This window comes from Macrobrachium nipponense, chromosome 11, assembly GCF_015104395.2.
Source record: "Macrobrachium nipponense isolate FS-2020 chromosome 11, ASM1510439v2, whole genome shotgun sequence".
NCBI classification, from domain to species: Eukaryota; Metazoa; Arthropoda; class Malacostraca; order Decapoda; family Palaemonidae; genus Macrobrachium; species Macrobrachium nipponense.
Genome location: NC_061087.1, coordinates 26762490 through 26779989, shown reverse-complemented (window position 1 = coordinate 26779989; position 17500 = coordinate 26762490). Strand labels below are relative to the sequence as shown.

Genomic DNA, 17500 nt, shown 5'->3' with positions numbered 1-17500 from the left:
ATATATTATATATATATATATAATATATCATATATAATACTCGTATCGTTAACTGTGTTTCAGTACTAGCCCTCGCGAGCCAAGTACACCTTATTTCACATATTTATTGTAATTTGTATATATATATATATATATATATATATATATATATATATACATATATATATATATATATATATATATATATATATGATATATATATATATATATATATATAGATATATATATATATATATATATATATATATGATATATATATATATATATATATTGTTACATTTATTGACCGTCTCGTCTCCCAGCATTTATTTTATCTATTTTATTTGTAAAAAGGCAGCCATATTCCCCCAATATCAGCTGATTTTGAGATGGGAACCCAAAGCTAGCCAGCCAGAGATAGGAATTTCTTGTTAGAAGGGGGAAAATAAAGGGAAGGGTGTAGGTAGCCAGGCACTTATTAGGCCTACGTCTTAAGCTCTTTTTCCTGTGAACCCTCTGCTGGCTGTATAATCTGTTTTCCAGGATGCCCTGCTCTTGGGGGTTAAAGCTGACCCCTAACACCCATGAAACACACCTGCCTTCGATCTCAGTCTCTCCAGTCGTGACCTCGGACGGATGTCCCAGCCACGAGCTTTCCAACTTAGGCCTACCACGGCATTACTGGCACGCTCAGACCTGAGACAAAGCCGATGCCTCATTTCTACAAAGGTCCACTGATCATGGCATCCAGGTACGTATTGTGAAACAGCATATAGCCAGTTCCTTACCTCCTAGTGTCTATTTACTCCCCATTTTCACAATTCAAACTTCTAACTCAAATGAATATCCTTTTGTTCCTCTCACTGCCTTGTGGCCGCATGCTTCCCTTGTGTGATCGTCCCAGACAAATGAATTCATTGCATACCTCAGTTAAACACTAGAGTTCCTTTTCCCCAGTGTTAGAGAAACTGAATAATCGTAACTTGTGCAAGAAGTCCTTTTTTTTATTTTGTCTAATCTGGGATCTTTTCCAGATTCCCTGAGTCACGTGTCCAAGTCTTCGCTCCCGCAAGTGATGCTTTACGCAGACATATGAACAATTTTGAAAGCCAGCTTTTACGGGAACCTCATTTTTAGCAGCTATCCCCTTGTAGAGATATAGGTCCCCACGTGTGGACAAGCTGCATTTACTCTTTCTCCAGGCAGTAAACGGCCTCTTGTAAATATATAGATTGTAAAGTAATTAGCTGAGTTTTCTGGCGACCTTTTCCTCTAGAGTAAATTAACACTAAATCCTTTTACGGTAAGTTCAATTAATTTATTCTGCATTTTCCCTCAACTATTTCCGTTTACGTATTTGAACCCCTTCAGGCCAGGCTTAAAACGTAACAATGGCAGACCTTGCGGAGATTCGAACCTAGCTTGCTTAAAAAGCTTGTAAATCGTGTTATCCCTCGTAAAACGTAAACTAAATGATTTTACAAAAGCGTAAATCAAAGCACACTTGCAGCGGAAGACACACACTGACTCACGGTAAGGTATATAATTCATATATGATTTATTTTATAACAAATGTTAGCTTAAGTTACGTTAAGGAATTATTTACGAAGTGGTTGTAATTATACAAATGTTCTCTTAGTTAGAAATATTATATTGTAAAGCGCCGAGTGAATTCTGTTATTTTGGTAAATTACATTTGTTCTCACCTGACAAGACACAAGCATGTGTGCAGATAGATGCCAGAAGTACTAGTTCAAACTAGGAAGTGCTTTGCCACTGTTTATTGCATGTAGCAAGCCTAGCTAGTTAGGAGTGTTCTACTAATAGTTACGGCAAAAGAAGTGTACAATTCTTTTGTCTGTGATATGTTAGGGGAATTCGTTTTAACTTAGTTTTCATTCCAAGTGTTGGTAACCGCTTAGCCTGCCAGCTATCGTCATCTTTAGCGCATGCGCTTTCCCAGCCAACCTTTGTTTCGCACAGCGCAGCCATGTTTTTATCCCTTTAAGCATTATCTGAACGATTTAAGTAAAGTAACGTAAGTCTTGAAGTTTTAACATAAATAATATCAATCTCGGTACTAGTATCTATCATTCTACCAGAGAAATTAAACGTAATTAATCTTGAATAAGAAATTAGAATTTTGTGTTGTAAATCGCTTTCGCATTTACAGATCAGCTGTTTGAACAACACGCTGTTCACCCCGCTCTGCTAGCCTCACCACGCGTTTCACCTAGCATTGCTCACTCGCTCGCTGAGCGAAGGTCATTTCACTTCGGACTTAACGTAACCTCTTTTTACAAATGTTTGCTAACATCGTTTCAAATCGTTACCATCATTTTCACTTGTCACAGGGACCTAGTATCCTTACGTAAAGTTAATGTAAATCTTCAAAGTAGAGTAAATTACAAGAATTGTTAAAGCAAAATGCATCGTTGTAAATTTCATATGAAAATGCAAATCATTTCATATAAGTGCAAGCCGCTACCAGTAACGTAAATATCGTTCATCGCTAGCGCGTTATCGTTTTCATAAACCTTATCCAAAGCAATTCTTTCATTACACGTTAACGTAAGTAAATCATTTAACGCAAGTTGTGTCATATTAAAACTAAAAGTATTAGTTCAAATAAATACAAGGGAGTTCGTCATATATCATTTTCACCCTCTCAGAGAGAGAGAGAGAGAGAGAGAGAGAGAGAGAGAGAGAGAGAGAGTGATTAGTTTGAGAACCTATTATTCAAAAAGCCTAAGAGTACTACGTCCATTATCATTACGCATATATTAACATTATTTTAGTCTCTTGTGATACGTACGCGCCTGTGTCCATTGCAATTTTGCAAGCATTTATTTCATTTATCGAGTACTTCAGCAAAGGACTGAGCATTTTAAAATTACCATTACCTTTCGTTGCCCGAGTGTTCGTTTAATTTTCTTTTATCACAAAAGACTTGCGTATACCGCAAGCGCAGATTGCACAGTGTGCTACTGCAACCTTCATTACTTTCATCAAGGAAGTTGTTACCAGTCTAGGACTGGCCACCACCAGTGCACGTCAGGTCTTACCATTTTACAGTGCCACTACTTCGTGACACTGTCCATTGACTGACTGCTGAAGTACTCCCACCTTTTACTTTCTCTCCTCCACCATTACACTCTGCCACGAACAGAGTGCCATTTCATTTCAGTACACTTGAGTATACTGCATGTAGTGTCGTCCGACGGGACACACCAGCACGCTACCAATGCGACAAAAGGAACGCCTCCTCAAAGTGCCGTGCACCTGTACAGACGTACAGGTAGCCCTTTACCTGCGTGTCCGTCCTTACGGAATGCCAATTAATTAGTGTGTCCATGTACAAGGATCAGTGATCCTTCAGAACACTCCAAGGGAACGCCTCCCGAAGTGCCGCAATACCAGCACTACTATGCTGTCCAAAAGGAACGCCTCCTGAAGTGCCATGCACCTATACAGATGTACAGGTAGCCTTTTACCTGCGTGTCTGTCCTACGGAACGCCCATCCATTAGAGTATCCACCATTTCGGATCACTCAACAAAGGAACGCCTCCATAAGTGCCGTGCACCTGTATTGGACCTACAGATTGCCCGTTCCAGCGCCTCCCAACTTAGGAACGCCCTTAAGTGTGACGTATGCCGCACTCCATTTGATTGTCTCACCTCATCAGAAGGTGCCATTCCAGAAGTGCCACCAACTTACGGGACACTTCCCAAGTGCCACAGAGCACCCAGTCTTTTTTTAAGACTTTTCATTACTTTTATTGCAGAACCCATTTCCAAGTGAGTGCCACATTACACAGTAGGCACTCCCATTCCATTCAGTACCCTTCCTGGCCATTATGTTCTACTTTGTCCAAGCCTCTACTGCAGCCTAAAGGAAATGTCTTCCCCTGCTTCACGCGACTTCTTTGCCATAGAGCTAGAGAAGCTCTGAGCCCTCATAACTCTGGGCAAGGAGGCCGGTTACACTGGACCAGCACTTGACCAGTGGATGAAGACGCAGCAGGATGCTGCGCGCCTGCAAGAAAAGAAGAAGAAGAAAAGCCAAAAGCCAGAGAAAAAGCAGCCAAGCGAGAAGAAAAGAAAGAGAAGCAGAAAGGAGGCAAGTGAAGAAGAGAGAAAGCATGAGCTAGCTCTCAAGGAGAAGGAACGCGAAATCAAGTGGGAGAAGGCCCGTAAGGAGAGTATCTTAGCTCAAGCCACTCTGCCAGCTTCCAGCCTTGCACCCACTGTCTCTCACAGTCCCGCCATCTCTGGTCAGCCTCTTACCATTTTACCGCCTACCTCCTCCCTTTTGGAAGAGGTAAGCCCACCAGTTAACCCCGAACTTGTTTTCGAGGGTGATTCAATGGAGGACTCATTCACCTCCCCACATCAAATCCCTGCTAGGGAGGACTCTTCACCTGTGCCAGAGCACACTGCCAGCCTTGGTGACTCCACAGATTCGCAACCTGTGGGGCCATCTCGGCCTTACCGTCCAGTGCCACGGGAAGAGGGTTTGTAACAAGTTCTGCTGAGACTGTGGCCGCAAGGGTCACATGTCTGCCAACTACGGAGGGTGCGCTAATCACAATATTCCCGCCATCGCAATGGCCGTTACCAATCCTTCTTTACTAGGACCCCCGGCTAAGGGCCCTATAACCGTCGCACCCCTCCAAGGTCATTATCCGCCAAGCCACGTCAGAGCCTACGACGACTCTGGCGCTCAAATCTCCCTGTATACGGGAAGATCAAATTCCCCAGAGGGGCTAATATTGACAGACGTCAACTGATCACCATCGAAGGTATCAACCATATCAAGCTGATCCTTCCGACCGTACCATTGAGAGTCACCAGACCTCACTTCTCCAAAGTATGTACTCTTGCAGTTGCAAGCTACATTGCAGGAGGTTATGACCTCCTCCTAGACATGAAGTCTCCCTCACAGTTCAAAAAGCCTAGGGGTCCTAACCCCACGACAAATAACTCCAAAGCAAGGAGTCATCGGAATTCTACATCCTCCAGGAAGTACATCCATCAACAGTCTCCCCCGTTACCAAGGAGGGAAATTGATCATTCACAGTTCCGTTGCAAAACCTGCAATGTACTAGGGCACTCCACAAATTGGCCTAGGTGCCCTAGCAAGCCACCAGCAGCGGACACTGTCCATGTTCTACAAGGCTTAGCCTTCCACAAGAGACAGGAGCCTCTGTCTCGCATTACCAAGGGCCCCGCCCTGAGAGGTATTGCACCTCCGGTACCCGCCACAGGTCAGTCGACCTCAACTCTCTGCCAGTGCCACTTGGCAGCACTGAGCAGTGTCAAGCTCCGTCCAGCCTGGACGTAGAGCCACCACAGAACTTGACCTCTGCACCTGGCCCCGAGCTAGCGCCGGCGCCTAACCTTATCAAGGATCCTCCTACAGGAGATCCTCCAACAGGCATGGAGCTTACCGCAGCCCATGGCCAATCTCCAGTCCATCATGCTTCTTCACCCTCACCTCTGTCGCCCGAGGATGAACCTTCGGCAGACCTTACCTTCTCACCTCCTCTGGACGACCAGGAACTGCCCGACCAGGAGTCAGCCTGGAGTCTTACCCTTATGATGGCTGTCGCAGCAGCCGAAGTGAGGGCCTCCCCTGCAGTAGGTTCCATCTCTATGACGGTTGCTGCAGATACCGAAGTAGGGTGTTCTCCTGCAATCCCTCAGGCTACCACTGCCTCTGTTCCTGACGGCGTTTCTGGCCTTACCCCAGAGCCGGTGCCTCCGTCTACTCCTAGGACTGGTATAGCCAGGTCCTGGAGGAATAAGAAGAAGAAGAAGGGACGTAATTAACACATTAACCAAAGAGCCACCTGCTCTCCTTGGCACCTGTGCCCTAGGTACAGTGTCTCATTCATTTGCAGAGTGATCCTGGCACCTACCCAGAGAAGGTAGCCAGCCAGATCTCTGCCGAGTAAACTAACCCCTTTCCCCAACCCCTAGAAATTGTAATCTAACTAACCCTCATGTAAATGTCATAATTACCTCATTACATTTCCATCCTGGTACTCCACTAATCACTCATCATCCTCACGCCATCATTACCTCACATCATGTATTTTAAAACAATTCAGTCGATAAATCACTGCTGTGCATCCACCACTCTGGAATGATTGCGTCTCTAATTAACAGTACGGTGAGTAGGTTAAGGGCTAATGATTTAGTACCAGGGCATTAGGGTAGTAGCAAGCAGAATTTTCAAGTAACCTTACCTAGGGGTAGAGTAGCTTGTCGTCACAGACAACCAGTAGTTCTTACTTAGGCTAGACTACATTAATCCCATAAGTTCGTAAACTTAGCATCTCCATCTATAAGTTAGGTAGGCCACTGTAGTTAGCTGTATCGCTGCTCTAAAAACTTCAGTTAGAGTAGGAGAACTGGGTAGTCGAGACGATCAACTTATTTAGCCAAGGCCTTCACGCCTGAAAGGGAGTGAATGCCTTCTTAACAGGGGGAGCTGTTACATTTATTGACCGTCTCGTCTCCCCAGCATTTATTTAATCTATTTTATTTGTAAAAAGGCAGCCATATTCCCCCAAATATCAGCTGATTTTAGGCGGGAACCCAAAGCTAGCCAGCCAGAGATAGGAATTTCCTGTTAGAAGGGGGAAAATAAAGACTTCTCAGCCTTAAGGACGTATCCAAAGGGAAGGGTGTAGGTAGCCAGGCACTTATTAGGCCTACGTCTTAAGCTCTTTTTTCCTGTGAACCCTCTGCTGGCTGTATAATTGTTTCCAGGATGCCCTGCTCTTGGGGGGTTAAAGCTGCCCCCCAACACCCATGAAACACACCTGCCTTCGATCTCAGTCTCCTCCAGTCGTGACCTCGGACGGATGTCCCAGCCACGAGCCTTTCAAATTAGGCCTACCACGGCGTTACTGGCGCGCCCAGACCTGAGACAAAGCTGATGCCGCATTTCAACAAAGGTCCACTGATTATGGCATCCAGGTACGTATTGTGAAACAGCATATAGCCAGTTCCTTACCTCCTAGTGTCTATTTACTCCCATTTTCACAATTCAAACTTCTAACTCAATGAATATCCTTTTGTTCCTCTCACTGCCTTGTGGCCGCATGCTTCCCTTGTGTGATCGTCCCAGACAAATGAATTCATTGCATACCTCAGTTAAACACTAGAGTTCCTTTTTCCCCAGTGTTAGAGAAACTGAATAATCGTAACTTGTGCAAGAAGTCCTTTTTTTTATCTTGTCTAATCTGGGATCTTTTTCAGATTCCCTGAGTCACGTGTCCAAGTCTTCGCTCCCGCAAGTGATGCTTTACCGCAAGACATATGAACAATTTTGAAAGCCAGCTTTTAGGTTTTACGGGAACCTCATTTTTAGCCAGCTATCCCCTTGTGAGAGATAATATTGGTCCCCACGTGTGGACAAGCTGCATTTACTCTTTCTCCAGGCCAGTATAAACGGCCTCTTGTAAATAAATAGATGTAAAGTAATTAGCTGAGTTTTCTGGTGACTTTTTCCTCTAGAGTAAATTAACACATAAATCCAAATTTTACGGTAAGTTCAATTAATTTATTCTGCATTTCCCTCAACTATTTCCGTTTACGTATTTGAGCCCCTTCAGGCCAGGCTTACGTAACAATACTGTATAATATATATATATATATATATATATATATATATATATATATATATACCCCTATATATATATATATCGAGCTACAAATGTCCTTTAATATCTAATTTGCTCTACCTCGGAATTAATATATTTTTATATATTGTTTAACCGAAGGGGCGGGGAATTTTTTAGGCGATAATAGAATTGCCGGCCGACAGGCACGAACCATAGACATCTTCAATTCCAGGACCGGCAGTGAAGCCTTAGCCTATAAGCTCGTTTATGTTCGCCATACACCGCAATAGTAGCACATGCATTCAGGAATGATCATAGACCCGACTGGAATGAGGCTAAAATTATCTTTAAAACGCAACAATGTAAATGTCATACGACTAGTTGAGGGAGCTGCTATAAGTTTAGGAGAATCATTCAAAGGAAACAAGTCTTTTATCAACGAAGACCCATTTATTAATTTTTATATTACTAGTATGTTTTTAAAAGATTTTAACTGTAGGACAGGCTCTGCTTTTCCCTCTCCTGACGCTGCTTCTGCCTTGCCTCTCCCAATCCAGGTAACCGCTGCCCCAGGAGAGTCTGGTTACGGTGCCCAATCTACGCCCTCGGATGAAGGACTTCCTGCAACGTTGCAACAACCTCTGCTTAGATCCAACAGAATTGCAGCCAGAAGGATTGATAGGGGAGAGTTAACTGCCCTCTTTCTTCACCTGGCCCATTAACGAGCTAACGACCGTTGTCAACGATCTTCAACGACTCTTGTTTTTAAATTTACCTCTGTACATGTTGTAACTTATTGTTCATTTGGACTGAAGATGAACCCAGGGAAGGGTTCGAAAGCTTTCTGTAAAGTCTTAAAAATTATACACGGACTCTTAACACTTTGTATTATTGTGGACCCTTTACAACATTAGTCTTTTTCTTGCACTCATATCAATTAATAAGATGGGGATTATCTTGAAGATAAATGCAAATTTCTTTATTGTATTTGAACAATCGTTAATACGTCAAATTGATGGACGTCATTTTGTATGTATGTCCCACACAAAAACATAATTGTGGATGATTAAGAATGCAAATAATCATCTATATGTGCAACGAAATATGCTATCGTTTTTCAGGTAATAGAAAAATTTGAATTTTAAAACTCATAAATTTTTTCCCCCATTTTTTATATGCGCTATTTCAATTCTTAAAAATAAAAAAAAATATTGCTCATAAAGGCTTTGTGTATTATATGTGATACTTTTACTATAAATCCGAAAATGTACATTTCATTGTTCATAAAGGCTTTTTGTTTTCTATTGTATGTGCTATTTTGATTTTTATAAATCCAAAAATATATATTTTATTGCTCATAAGGATTTTGTTGCATTATACCTGCCATTATAATTCTTAAAATAGCTCGGGAAAATGAATCTATTAATGCAAATGCTCGAATTTACATAAAAATTCGCAAATAAAACTTTAGAAAATTCACACGAGCCGACGGGAAAAAAAGTATCCAGATATAATCCTATCGTCATTTCAGCTAGCAATGAATATTCGAGGCATACATTATGCTTGCATGCATAAAACTCGAGCATTCAGCCTATTTGGAAATTCACATCGTTTACCGCTTAAAAAAGTAATTGCACAGTAATTTTTTTTTTTTTTTTTTTTTTTTTTTTGCAAGAGCTGAAATATTGAAAGAAAGAACATTTCCAAAACCGTCTGGACGATGAAACGACGCACCCCATTCTAGCACAAAAGGACACCTCTCTCTCTCTCTCTCTCTCTCTCTCTCTCTCTCTCTCTCTCTCTCTCTCTCTCTCTCTCTCTTCATTTTTGCCTTTTCGCGAACATATAAAGTTCGCATTGTTAGAAAAACAAATGAACCGGCAGGAAAAATACTTCAGCCTTCCGAGTACAAAAGAAGAAGAAGAAGAAGGAAGAAGAAGAAGAAGAAGAAGAAGAAGAAGGCGACGAGTCTGAGCCCAAAACTGACGGTCTGAATCGCTGTTTGCTTTGGGCAGAGAGAGAGAGAGAGAGAGAGAGAGAGAGAGAGAGAGAGAGAGAGAGAGGCTCTTTACGAGGCCGTTCTCCAGGTCGTTTTGTAACGTGATAACTAAAGAATTCGGAAACTTTTGTTTAATTAAGTCTTCCGAGAGTGAGCCGTTGTTTTCAGAAGACGAGGGTCGTCTTGGAGGAAGTGGGACGAGAAGGAAATAAGAGGCTGCATCGGAGAAGAAACTCGGCGAGATCAAAGACTCGATGGAAGAGGAGAGACGGTGGTGGGGGAGGGCCGGAGTTTTCGGGCGAAAAGGTGGACGGAGGACCCTGACGAGAGGACGAAATAGGGTATAGAAAGAAGAGAGGGAAAAGACACAAGAGGCGTGTTAGAGCAAAGAAAGAAATGACGAAAAAATAATGTAAAAAAAAAAGGTTCAAACGATAATAACCGTCACACGAACAGGTAAGCTGACCTTCCTTAATCGCCGAGATGCCTACCTGTAGAAAGGGGGACTTGAAATGCTCTAAAAATAACTCCTTAATATTTATTCTTTATTATTATTATTTATACTCTATCATTTATAATTTTCCAGTGATATGGACATCTATCTATATATCTATCTATCTATCTATCTATCTATCTATCTATCTATGTATCTATCTATGTATCTATCACAGGGTCAGTAATAACATTTTGCCAAATAAACATAAAGGGTGGGTAAATAACAAGAAGCAAAACTTCGACTCAATCGAGTTTTCTTTACAGCTTATGATGAAGACCCCCACCGAAAAATCGGTCTATCTTTCGGTGGTCTCGGAATAATGCTGTACGAGCCGCAGCCCATGAAAATATCAGCCGGCGTGGTGGCCTGTGTTTTTTGCATTACCAGATGCACGATTATGGTTAACTTTAACCTTAAATGAAATAATAACTACAGAGGCTAGAGGGCTGCAGTTTGATATATAGTCGACCGGGGTAAGAAATTTGCCAAAATGAAAAGAGAGACCTCCTGTGTAAATTATTTTATTAGGACAGATTTGAATACCTCAGTGTAATACTTAGACATCTTCTACACTCCATGATTAACATAACCATAGGTCTTCCGCGAAACACAAAAGAAATATATAGAGAAAATAAGGAAAATTTTTTTACCAGAGGTTTTGGGGTAAAAAACTTTTGCACACACTGGGTAAAAAATTGTATGTTCAAATGCCAAAGTATTGCCCAAAGTGTAAAGATTTTACACCCCATCCTATGGGGAAGAAACATTTTACCATTAAGGGGAAAAAATTTTTCCTCACCGTACTTAGACCATTTGTATGAAACGAAAGCATAAATACGAGAAACGAAAACTTTTTATTAAAAAAAAAATCCTCAATTATTCAGCAATCATATATCCATAGTCATTCAGCAATCATATATCCGTAATCATATTCATTCATAACCTCTAGTGCTGTGCAGTTACAGTTTTTTCAGGAGTCGTTTGCCTTTACATCATCAAATCTGTAGGAACCATTCTTTAACAAGTCAGGAGAACATGGCCCCATGAAGATGTAATCAGTGTCTATGATGTGTTTATCCTCCACTGGTGGCCACTGCCATGTTACCTTTTCTGGAATGGAGGAGAGTCTCGCGGCGTAGGAACACCATTTCAACTTTATTCACAGGCGCTTCGTCATCTTCACTGAAAACTTTTGTTACTTTTCCCCAGTAATGTTGCTTCTTTGGTTCAGTATAAACCACAGCAAAATATTTATTTATAACTTCAATCATCAATTTGCAATGATATTGCTACATCTGTCTTCAGTGGATTTTGATCTTTGTAACTCAGCCTCTCCAGTAGTCTCATCTACATGTTCATCGCCACTCTCTGGCGAGATCCTGTCGAAGCTCACATCCAGAGATGAACCACGAGAGTCTTTTGAACAATAGCTTCCACTTGATATACTTGATGAATCATCATCAGCAGCAGCATTCTTTCTTCCACTTTTCTGAGCTGTGGCTTTTTTCCCTGCTTTTGCTTCTTCTTTAGTTTCTCTGTTTCTCTGCCCTCTTCTTTTTCTTAGTTTCTCTCTGTGCCTTCTCTCTTCCTCAATGCTGCTTATGGACTTCCTCGTGTATTAGAACTGTGGCTCCTTTCCCTAACACTCTGCGAGCACCAGGTTTCTTGGCCTGATGGGGACGTTGTCGGTCAGATATGATTTGTTCCATGGACTTCTTGGTATGTACAGCCTTGCCAATTGCCTCTGCAAGTTCTTGAAGACTGTGAAGGTACAGGCAGCATGACTGACTATGCTGACACTCTCTTAAAAAATACTATCAGATATAACTGTGTAACCAGGCTTTCCAAATGAACAAGGGGAGGGATCTGTTACAGGGGGCAAAGGTGTACTTGTTTTTCCGAGCGTTGTACTATTTTTTGGCTTTGAAGTACCAAGCATGATGGCATTCCCTGTGTCCTCTACTTGAGTAGGTGGTACAATAGGAATGCCTTCCTCAGTCCCAGGTCTACCAGCAAGGATCCACCGTTATATGCTTCCACCATTGACTTGCTGAGCCTTGATACATCAATTTGTGTCTATCAACTGGAGAGACTCCACTAGAAGAGAAGCTTTTGCGTACGGTCCTCCTCAGACAAACCTTTGCCCCACACAGAAGTGAAGAGTTGAATAAACTTCTGTCTAGAGACTGGTTCTCGTGATGTATGCTCATATGATGTGAGTGCCTGGCCATAATAATAGTTCTTCAGAGGTGCAAAACACACTTTGTCTAATGGCTGTATCACATCAGTGCAGTGAGGAGGCAGGAGAACAATACTCATCTCTTGCCAGCTTCACAGTTTCAAGAGTTGTGTGACTCACATGACCATCAAGAATCAGGAGAATTGGCCTTTTTTCCTTTGTCAATTCAACAAATTTGACAAAGAATTCATGGAATACTTTGGCAGACATCCACCCATTGTCACTTACACAATAAATTGTTTGATTTGGAGTTGTTCCTGAATCCCCAATCCACTGCTGCATCAGCCGTTTTCCTTCAACACAGCAGGGAGGGCAGAGCAGAGCCATCAGCACGATGGCTGCCAGTACAGTTATATTTTGTCTTCCACTGATGGCAGTCCTCTTATTGTTTGCTGTCCAATAACCCCAAGTGTCTTTGATGAATGAAGAGGAAACGACGTCTCGTCTAGATTGTAGATGTGGCCAGGTTTGTCCTGTAGCTGCAGGTCCTGTATCTCTTCCTCAATACATCATAAAAGCTGTTAATGATGAAAGGATCACTTTCTGTCTAAAATAATTAATTCAGTTTTCTTTCTACACTACCATGAGCGAATCAACAAACTCACAATTCAACTTACGTGAAACACCAATCCTCATCAGTCACCAACCAGTTACAACTGTCAAAACCTAATTAAAAAGAATTTTGCTGCGCAATAGCTAACCGCCTCGCGACATCTAGCAGCAGCTCGCTCTCTAACTTTAATACATCACAACTGTCAGTGATGGCAACATTTTCCCCAAATTTTGGGGTAAAAAAATTTTGCCGACTGGGTAAAAAGTTTTGCAGTCAAATGTTTTGACCCCAATGAGGGGTGGGGAATTTCTTTGCCCCCCCCTTTCCCCCCATAACCCCAGGAGGAGGAGTGGGGTGGGGCTTCCTACTCAATATGAGGACCCACCTACCCTTTACAAGCCAAAATTATTACCCCAACTTCCAACTTTCAGTTTCGGGGTAAAAAGTGCATCCTTAGTTCTCTGAAGAAAATGGTGAAAATTTTTTACCCCGTATTTTTATGAGATGTAAAAGAAACTGTACAACATATGATCTAACAATAACAGAAATTTTTTATCACAACACAATGATTCCCCAATGCGAGACCTATCTGCTGTGAGTCAATGTTGCAAAATAATCATATGGAACGGAGTTATGCATTGTAAAATTTTTACCCCTCTTTGTCAAAATTCTTCCCCCGGTCGACTTGGTTGATGATTGGACGATGGATAATAAACACACGAATTTGCAGCCCTCTAGCCTTAGTAGTTTTTAATATCTGAGGGCGGACAGAATAAGTGCGGACGGAAAAAAGAGCAGATAAAAAAGTGCGGACGGATAGACAAAGCCAACTCAATAGTTTTCTTTTACAGAAGACTAAAAATGAATTTGTAATTTCGTAGATTAAACGTTTCGTAGATTGAAAAAATCAAAATGGAATTTCATAGATTAGATTTTGACTGACGGACAAATGGCGAGAGGAATATAGGTCTCGAATGTAGGTCGAGCGAAATTTCAAATTGCCGAAATTTTCCTGGAAGCCAAAAATATTAATTATTTCCCTTTCCAGAGGCGTAATTCAAACGTGAAATTAACACCTCATGCATTTTAATGCCCAGAGCTCTCTCTCTCTCTCTCTCTCTCTCTCTCTGTGCCTTTGTCTGGTAATTCTTTGGCAATTTATATTCTAATTCCTACGGATCAGCAGAAATATAATGGCTTAATGGAATGCCTATTATCCCCGATAAAATGTTTGGTGAGCTAAATAGCCCTTAAAGTTCAAATGCAGGTGGACAAAGGGCACGACTTTTGAAGCCCTTAATATTATCGAGAACGTCTGCCTCTGGTTTCCAGTGTTGTAAGCGTATTCGAATTTTCTAAAAAAAAAAAAAAAAAAAAAAAAAAAAAAAAAAAAAAAAATTAAAAAAAAAAAAAAAAAAAAAACAAAAAAAAAAAAAAAAAAAAGATGCCAAAAAGATATTCTGTTCTATACAATATCACTTTACTTAATCAAGTTATAACTGTTTTCAACTTGTAATGAAATGCTTCCCCCAATATACAATGTCGTAAGTGAATTCCAGTTAATTCCATTTTATAGAAATAAAATCTATTTGGTATATCCATTCCTCTTTTGCCATTTGAGATACAGCTGTATTAAGCTTGCTCCAACATCATCAAAGAAAGCTTTGTCTAGTATCCCTGTTTCTTCCTTGGATCTGCATAGATCTGGCATTGCAGTTGCTAAGGTCATCGAGATTAGATTTAGCTTGACGTTTAGATATTGTTTGGAGAAATTAAATACTATCGAAATTATCAGGCATCTGAGCATACGTATGTATATCTGTTTAATTACTTGTCGAACTAGTATTTACTCGCTTATAACGTGGAATTTTCATGAATAATCTGTGGCATCACTGGTTTTTAGCTTTGTGATACATGATTCCAATATAATATTGCGCAATATATTATATATATATAGATATATATATATATATATATATATATATATATATATATGTATGTATATACTGGAAGATTGGTGCCATCTAGAACGCCGTAGATTCAGTAGGAATAAAAACAGCAAACAGCCATCGTAGCATTTTAAATTTATTGGAAAAATTTTCGAGACTACATGTCTCATCAGTTAAAAATACTCACAAAGTCTAAAAAACAAGAAACTTAAATTTAAACAAACAAAAATAAGCTAGAGCATTATTAAAAAACATTGAAAACCTAATACTGAAAAAAAAAACTTTTTAAAATTGTATATATAAAAGTTATGGTGTTAAAATTTATTGTACCCTACTCTATCTGAGCTAAGAAACTGAGTAGCATTCTCAGTTTTTCAGGAGGACGACGTCAACTTAAGCGATATATATATATATATATATATATATATATATATATATATATATATATATATATATATATATATATATATATTAGTTTGCGTAGAAGCAAGGTACTATGTCGTACCTCCAAATAAATAGGGATATAATCCACAATGATGAAAATCCTTATGTAGTTATATAAAATATATATGTTTTTTGTACAGTAAATTAATTTACTGCACAATAGATATATATTTTATATATCTGCATAAGGATTTTACATTATTGTTTATTATATCCCCATATATATATATATAATATATCTATATATATATATATATATATATACATATGACTGGTAAAGTGTTCTGTAACAACTCAATCTAATCTTCGCCTCCTCACTACGGGACCCACGTATACAGGTATCTGATTTCATTCTGTTCCGACATGCTGCCTATAATAGCGTGACTCATTCCAACAGACTTTTACGCAAGTTAAATAACCTAATAGATAATAGCGCATAGAATAATCTTGAACAACAAGACAAAGTTTTTAAACTTATCAACACTCCCCTTACTGTAAATCAACATTTAGTTTTAAATTTAGGCTTATCCTTGCCCTTATGCCAGACCGCAAAAACAACCTAGACTTCATAGTGGCTTTGATAAATTCATATCTGACAAAAACTACAGCCGTGAAGAGATGTGTTTTTAAAAGGAGTGTTACTAAATGCTTTAACTGACCTTCATAAGAAATATCCTGTTCCCGCAGATTCATGATAGCCATCCACTCGCTAAAATAGTTTAGATGTAATAAGTAGATCCGACAAAGACGGCAAAATTGTAATAATGGACAAAGCTTCTACCTCGACAAAATCAACCAGCTCCTTAGCGACACAAATACGAAAAACTGACGAAAAATCCCCTCCAGAACGTTCCCACAGAATTTTTTCGGAAAGTAAGATTAATTGGCCAAGACAAAAAGAGTATTGAACTATTAGAGAAATTTAAAGTAATTAATCCTAAATTTACCCTACTTTTATGGTCCTTCCCAAAACTCACAAAGACTAATCTTCCATTCAGACCCATCGTTTCATGCGCGGAGCTTTCAATTACAAAATTTCTAAATGGTTAGCTGGCCTCCTTTCTCCTTTTTTAGGCACTTTTTCTCCCAGTCACATCAAAACATTCGGAAGACTTTTGTCACAAATTCAGAGAAGCACATATACCACTTCACAACATAAAACTTTTAAGCCTTGACGTAGACTCCCTATTCACAAAAGTACCAGTACAGGACGTTCTTCAGTTTTTAAGGGAAAAATTATCCCCCTATTCAGATCATTTCCCTTTGGCCCACTTGACAAAATAACAAAGTTAGTTGAATTATGTGAATCTAATAACGTATTTTCATTCGGGGAAGGAATCATTCTACAAGCAAAAATTCGGGTGTAGTATGGGTAGTCCTTTAAGTCCTATTTTAGCCAATCTGTACATGGAATACTTTGAAACTACAGTAATAAATGCAATAAAACCCTTATCATGCTGTGGATGAGATACGTGGATGACATACTAACATTTTGGGATAATAAGTGGGGTAATTTTAATGAATTCCTCTCAAAATTAAACGCATTAGTGCCAGCATCAAATTTTAAAGTGAATGGGAAACAGACAACAAAAATTCCTTTTCTTGATGTTTTTAATAATCAGAGACACGACAGAATACAAATTTACCATATACAGAAAACCAACGTTCTCACTTTCATATATTCACTACTTTAGCTATCATGACAATACTATCAAGATAGGTGTAGCTAGCAACCTATTCTTAAGAGCCTTACGAATTTGTTCCCCAGATTTCCTGGAAAAAGAATTTGAACTAATTCGCAAGCAACTTTCATCTTTAAAGTTATCCTGCCATATTATTGAGAAAGCAATTCAAAAAGCAAACGTAATTTTCTACCGACCCCCCTAAAGACAAGACCAGAGACACTCCCAACAATAAAAATAAAAATTCCCCACCTGGAGACGATTCAGAGAGTAAACTCACACCCCTTGGGAAATCCAACCCTTTTGCATTTCACCTACCCAAATACCTTAGCCAAATCCCTGATTAACGTCCAACAAAAGACATCGCCCAAAGACTCTGGGGTATATGAGATCCCATGCCAGGACTGTGACCAATCTTACATCGGATTTACAGGTAAATCACTTCCCCAGAGATTAATACAACACAAACGGTCAGTTAGATATGGACAACAGAACTCGGCTATTTTCAACCATATAAATGAACA

At 39.9% G+C, this 17500-nt stretch overlaps 1 protein-coding gene across 1 annotated transcript; it reads left to right on the top strand.

The window, feature by feature from the left end:
• The first annotated feature begins 3989 nt into the window (after positions 1–3989).
• Positions 3990–11539, top strand: LOC135208383 (uncharacterized). The gene is made up of 5 exons (XM_064240487.1): positions 3990–4494; positions 5158–5247; positions 8119–8302; positions 9499–9602; positions 11415–11539. Exons 1-5 carry the CDS (start codon positions 3990–3992, stop codon positions 11537–11539), a joined length of 1008 nt encoding a protein of 335 aa, XP_064096557.1.
• The last annotated feature ends 5961 nt before the right edge of the window (positions 11540–17500 follow it).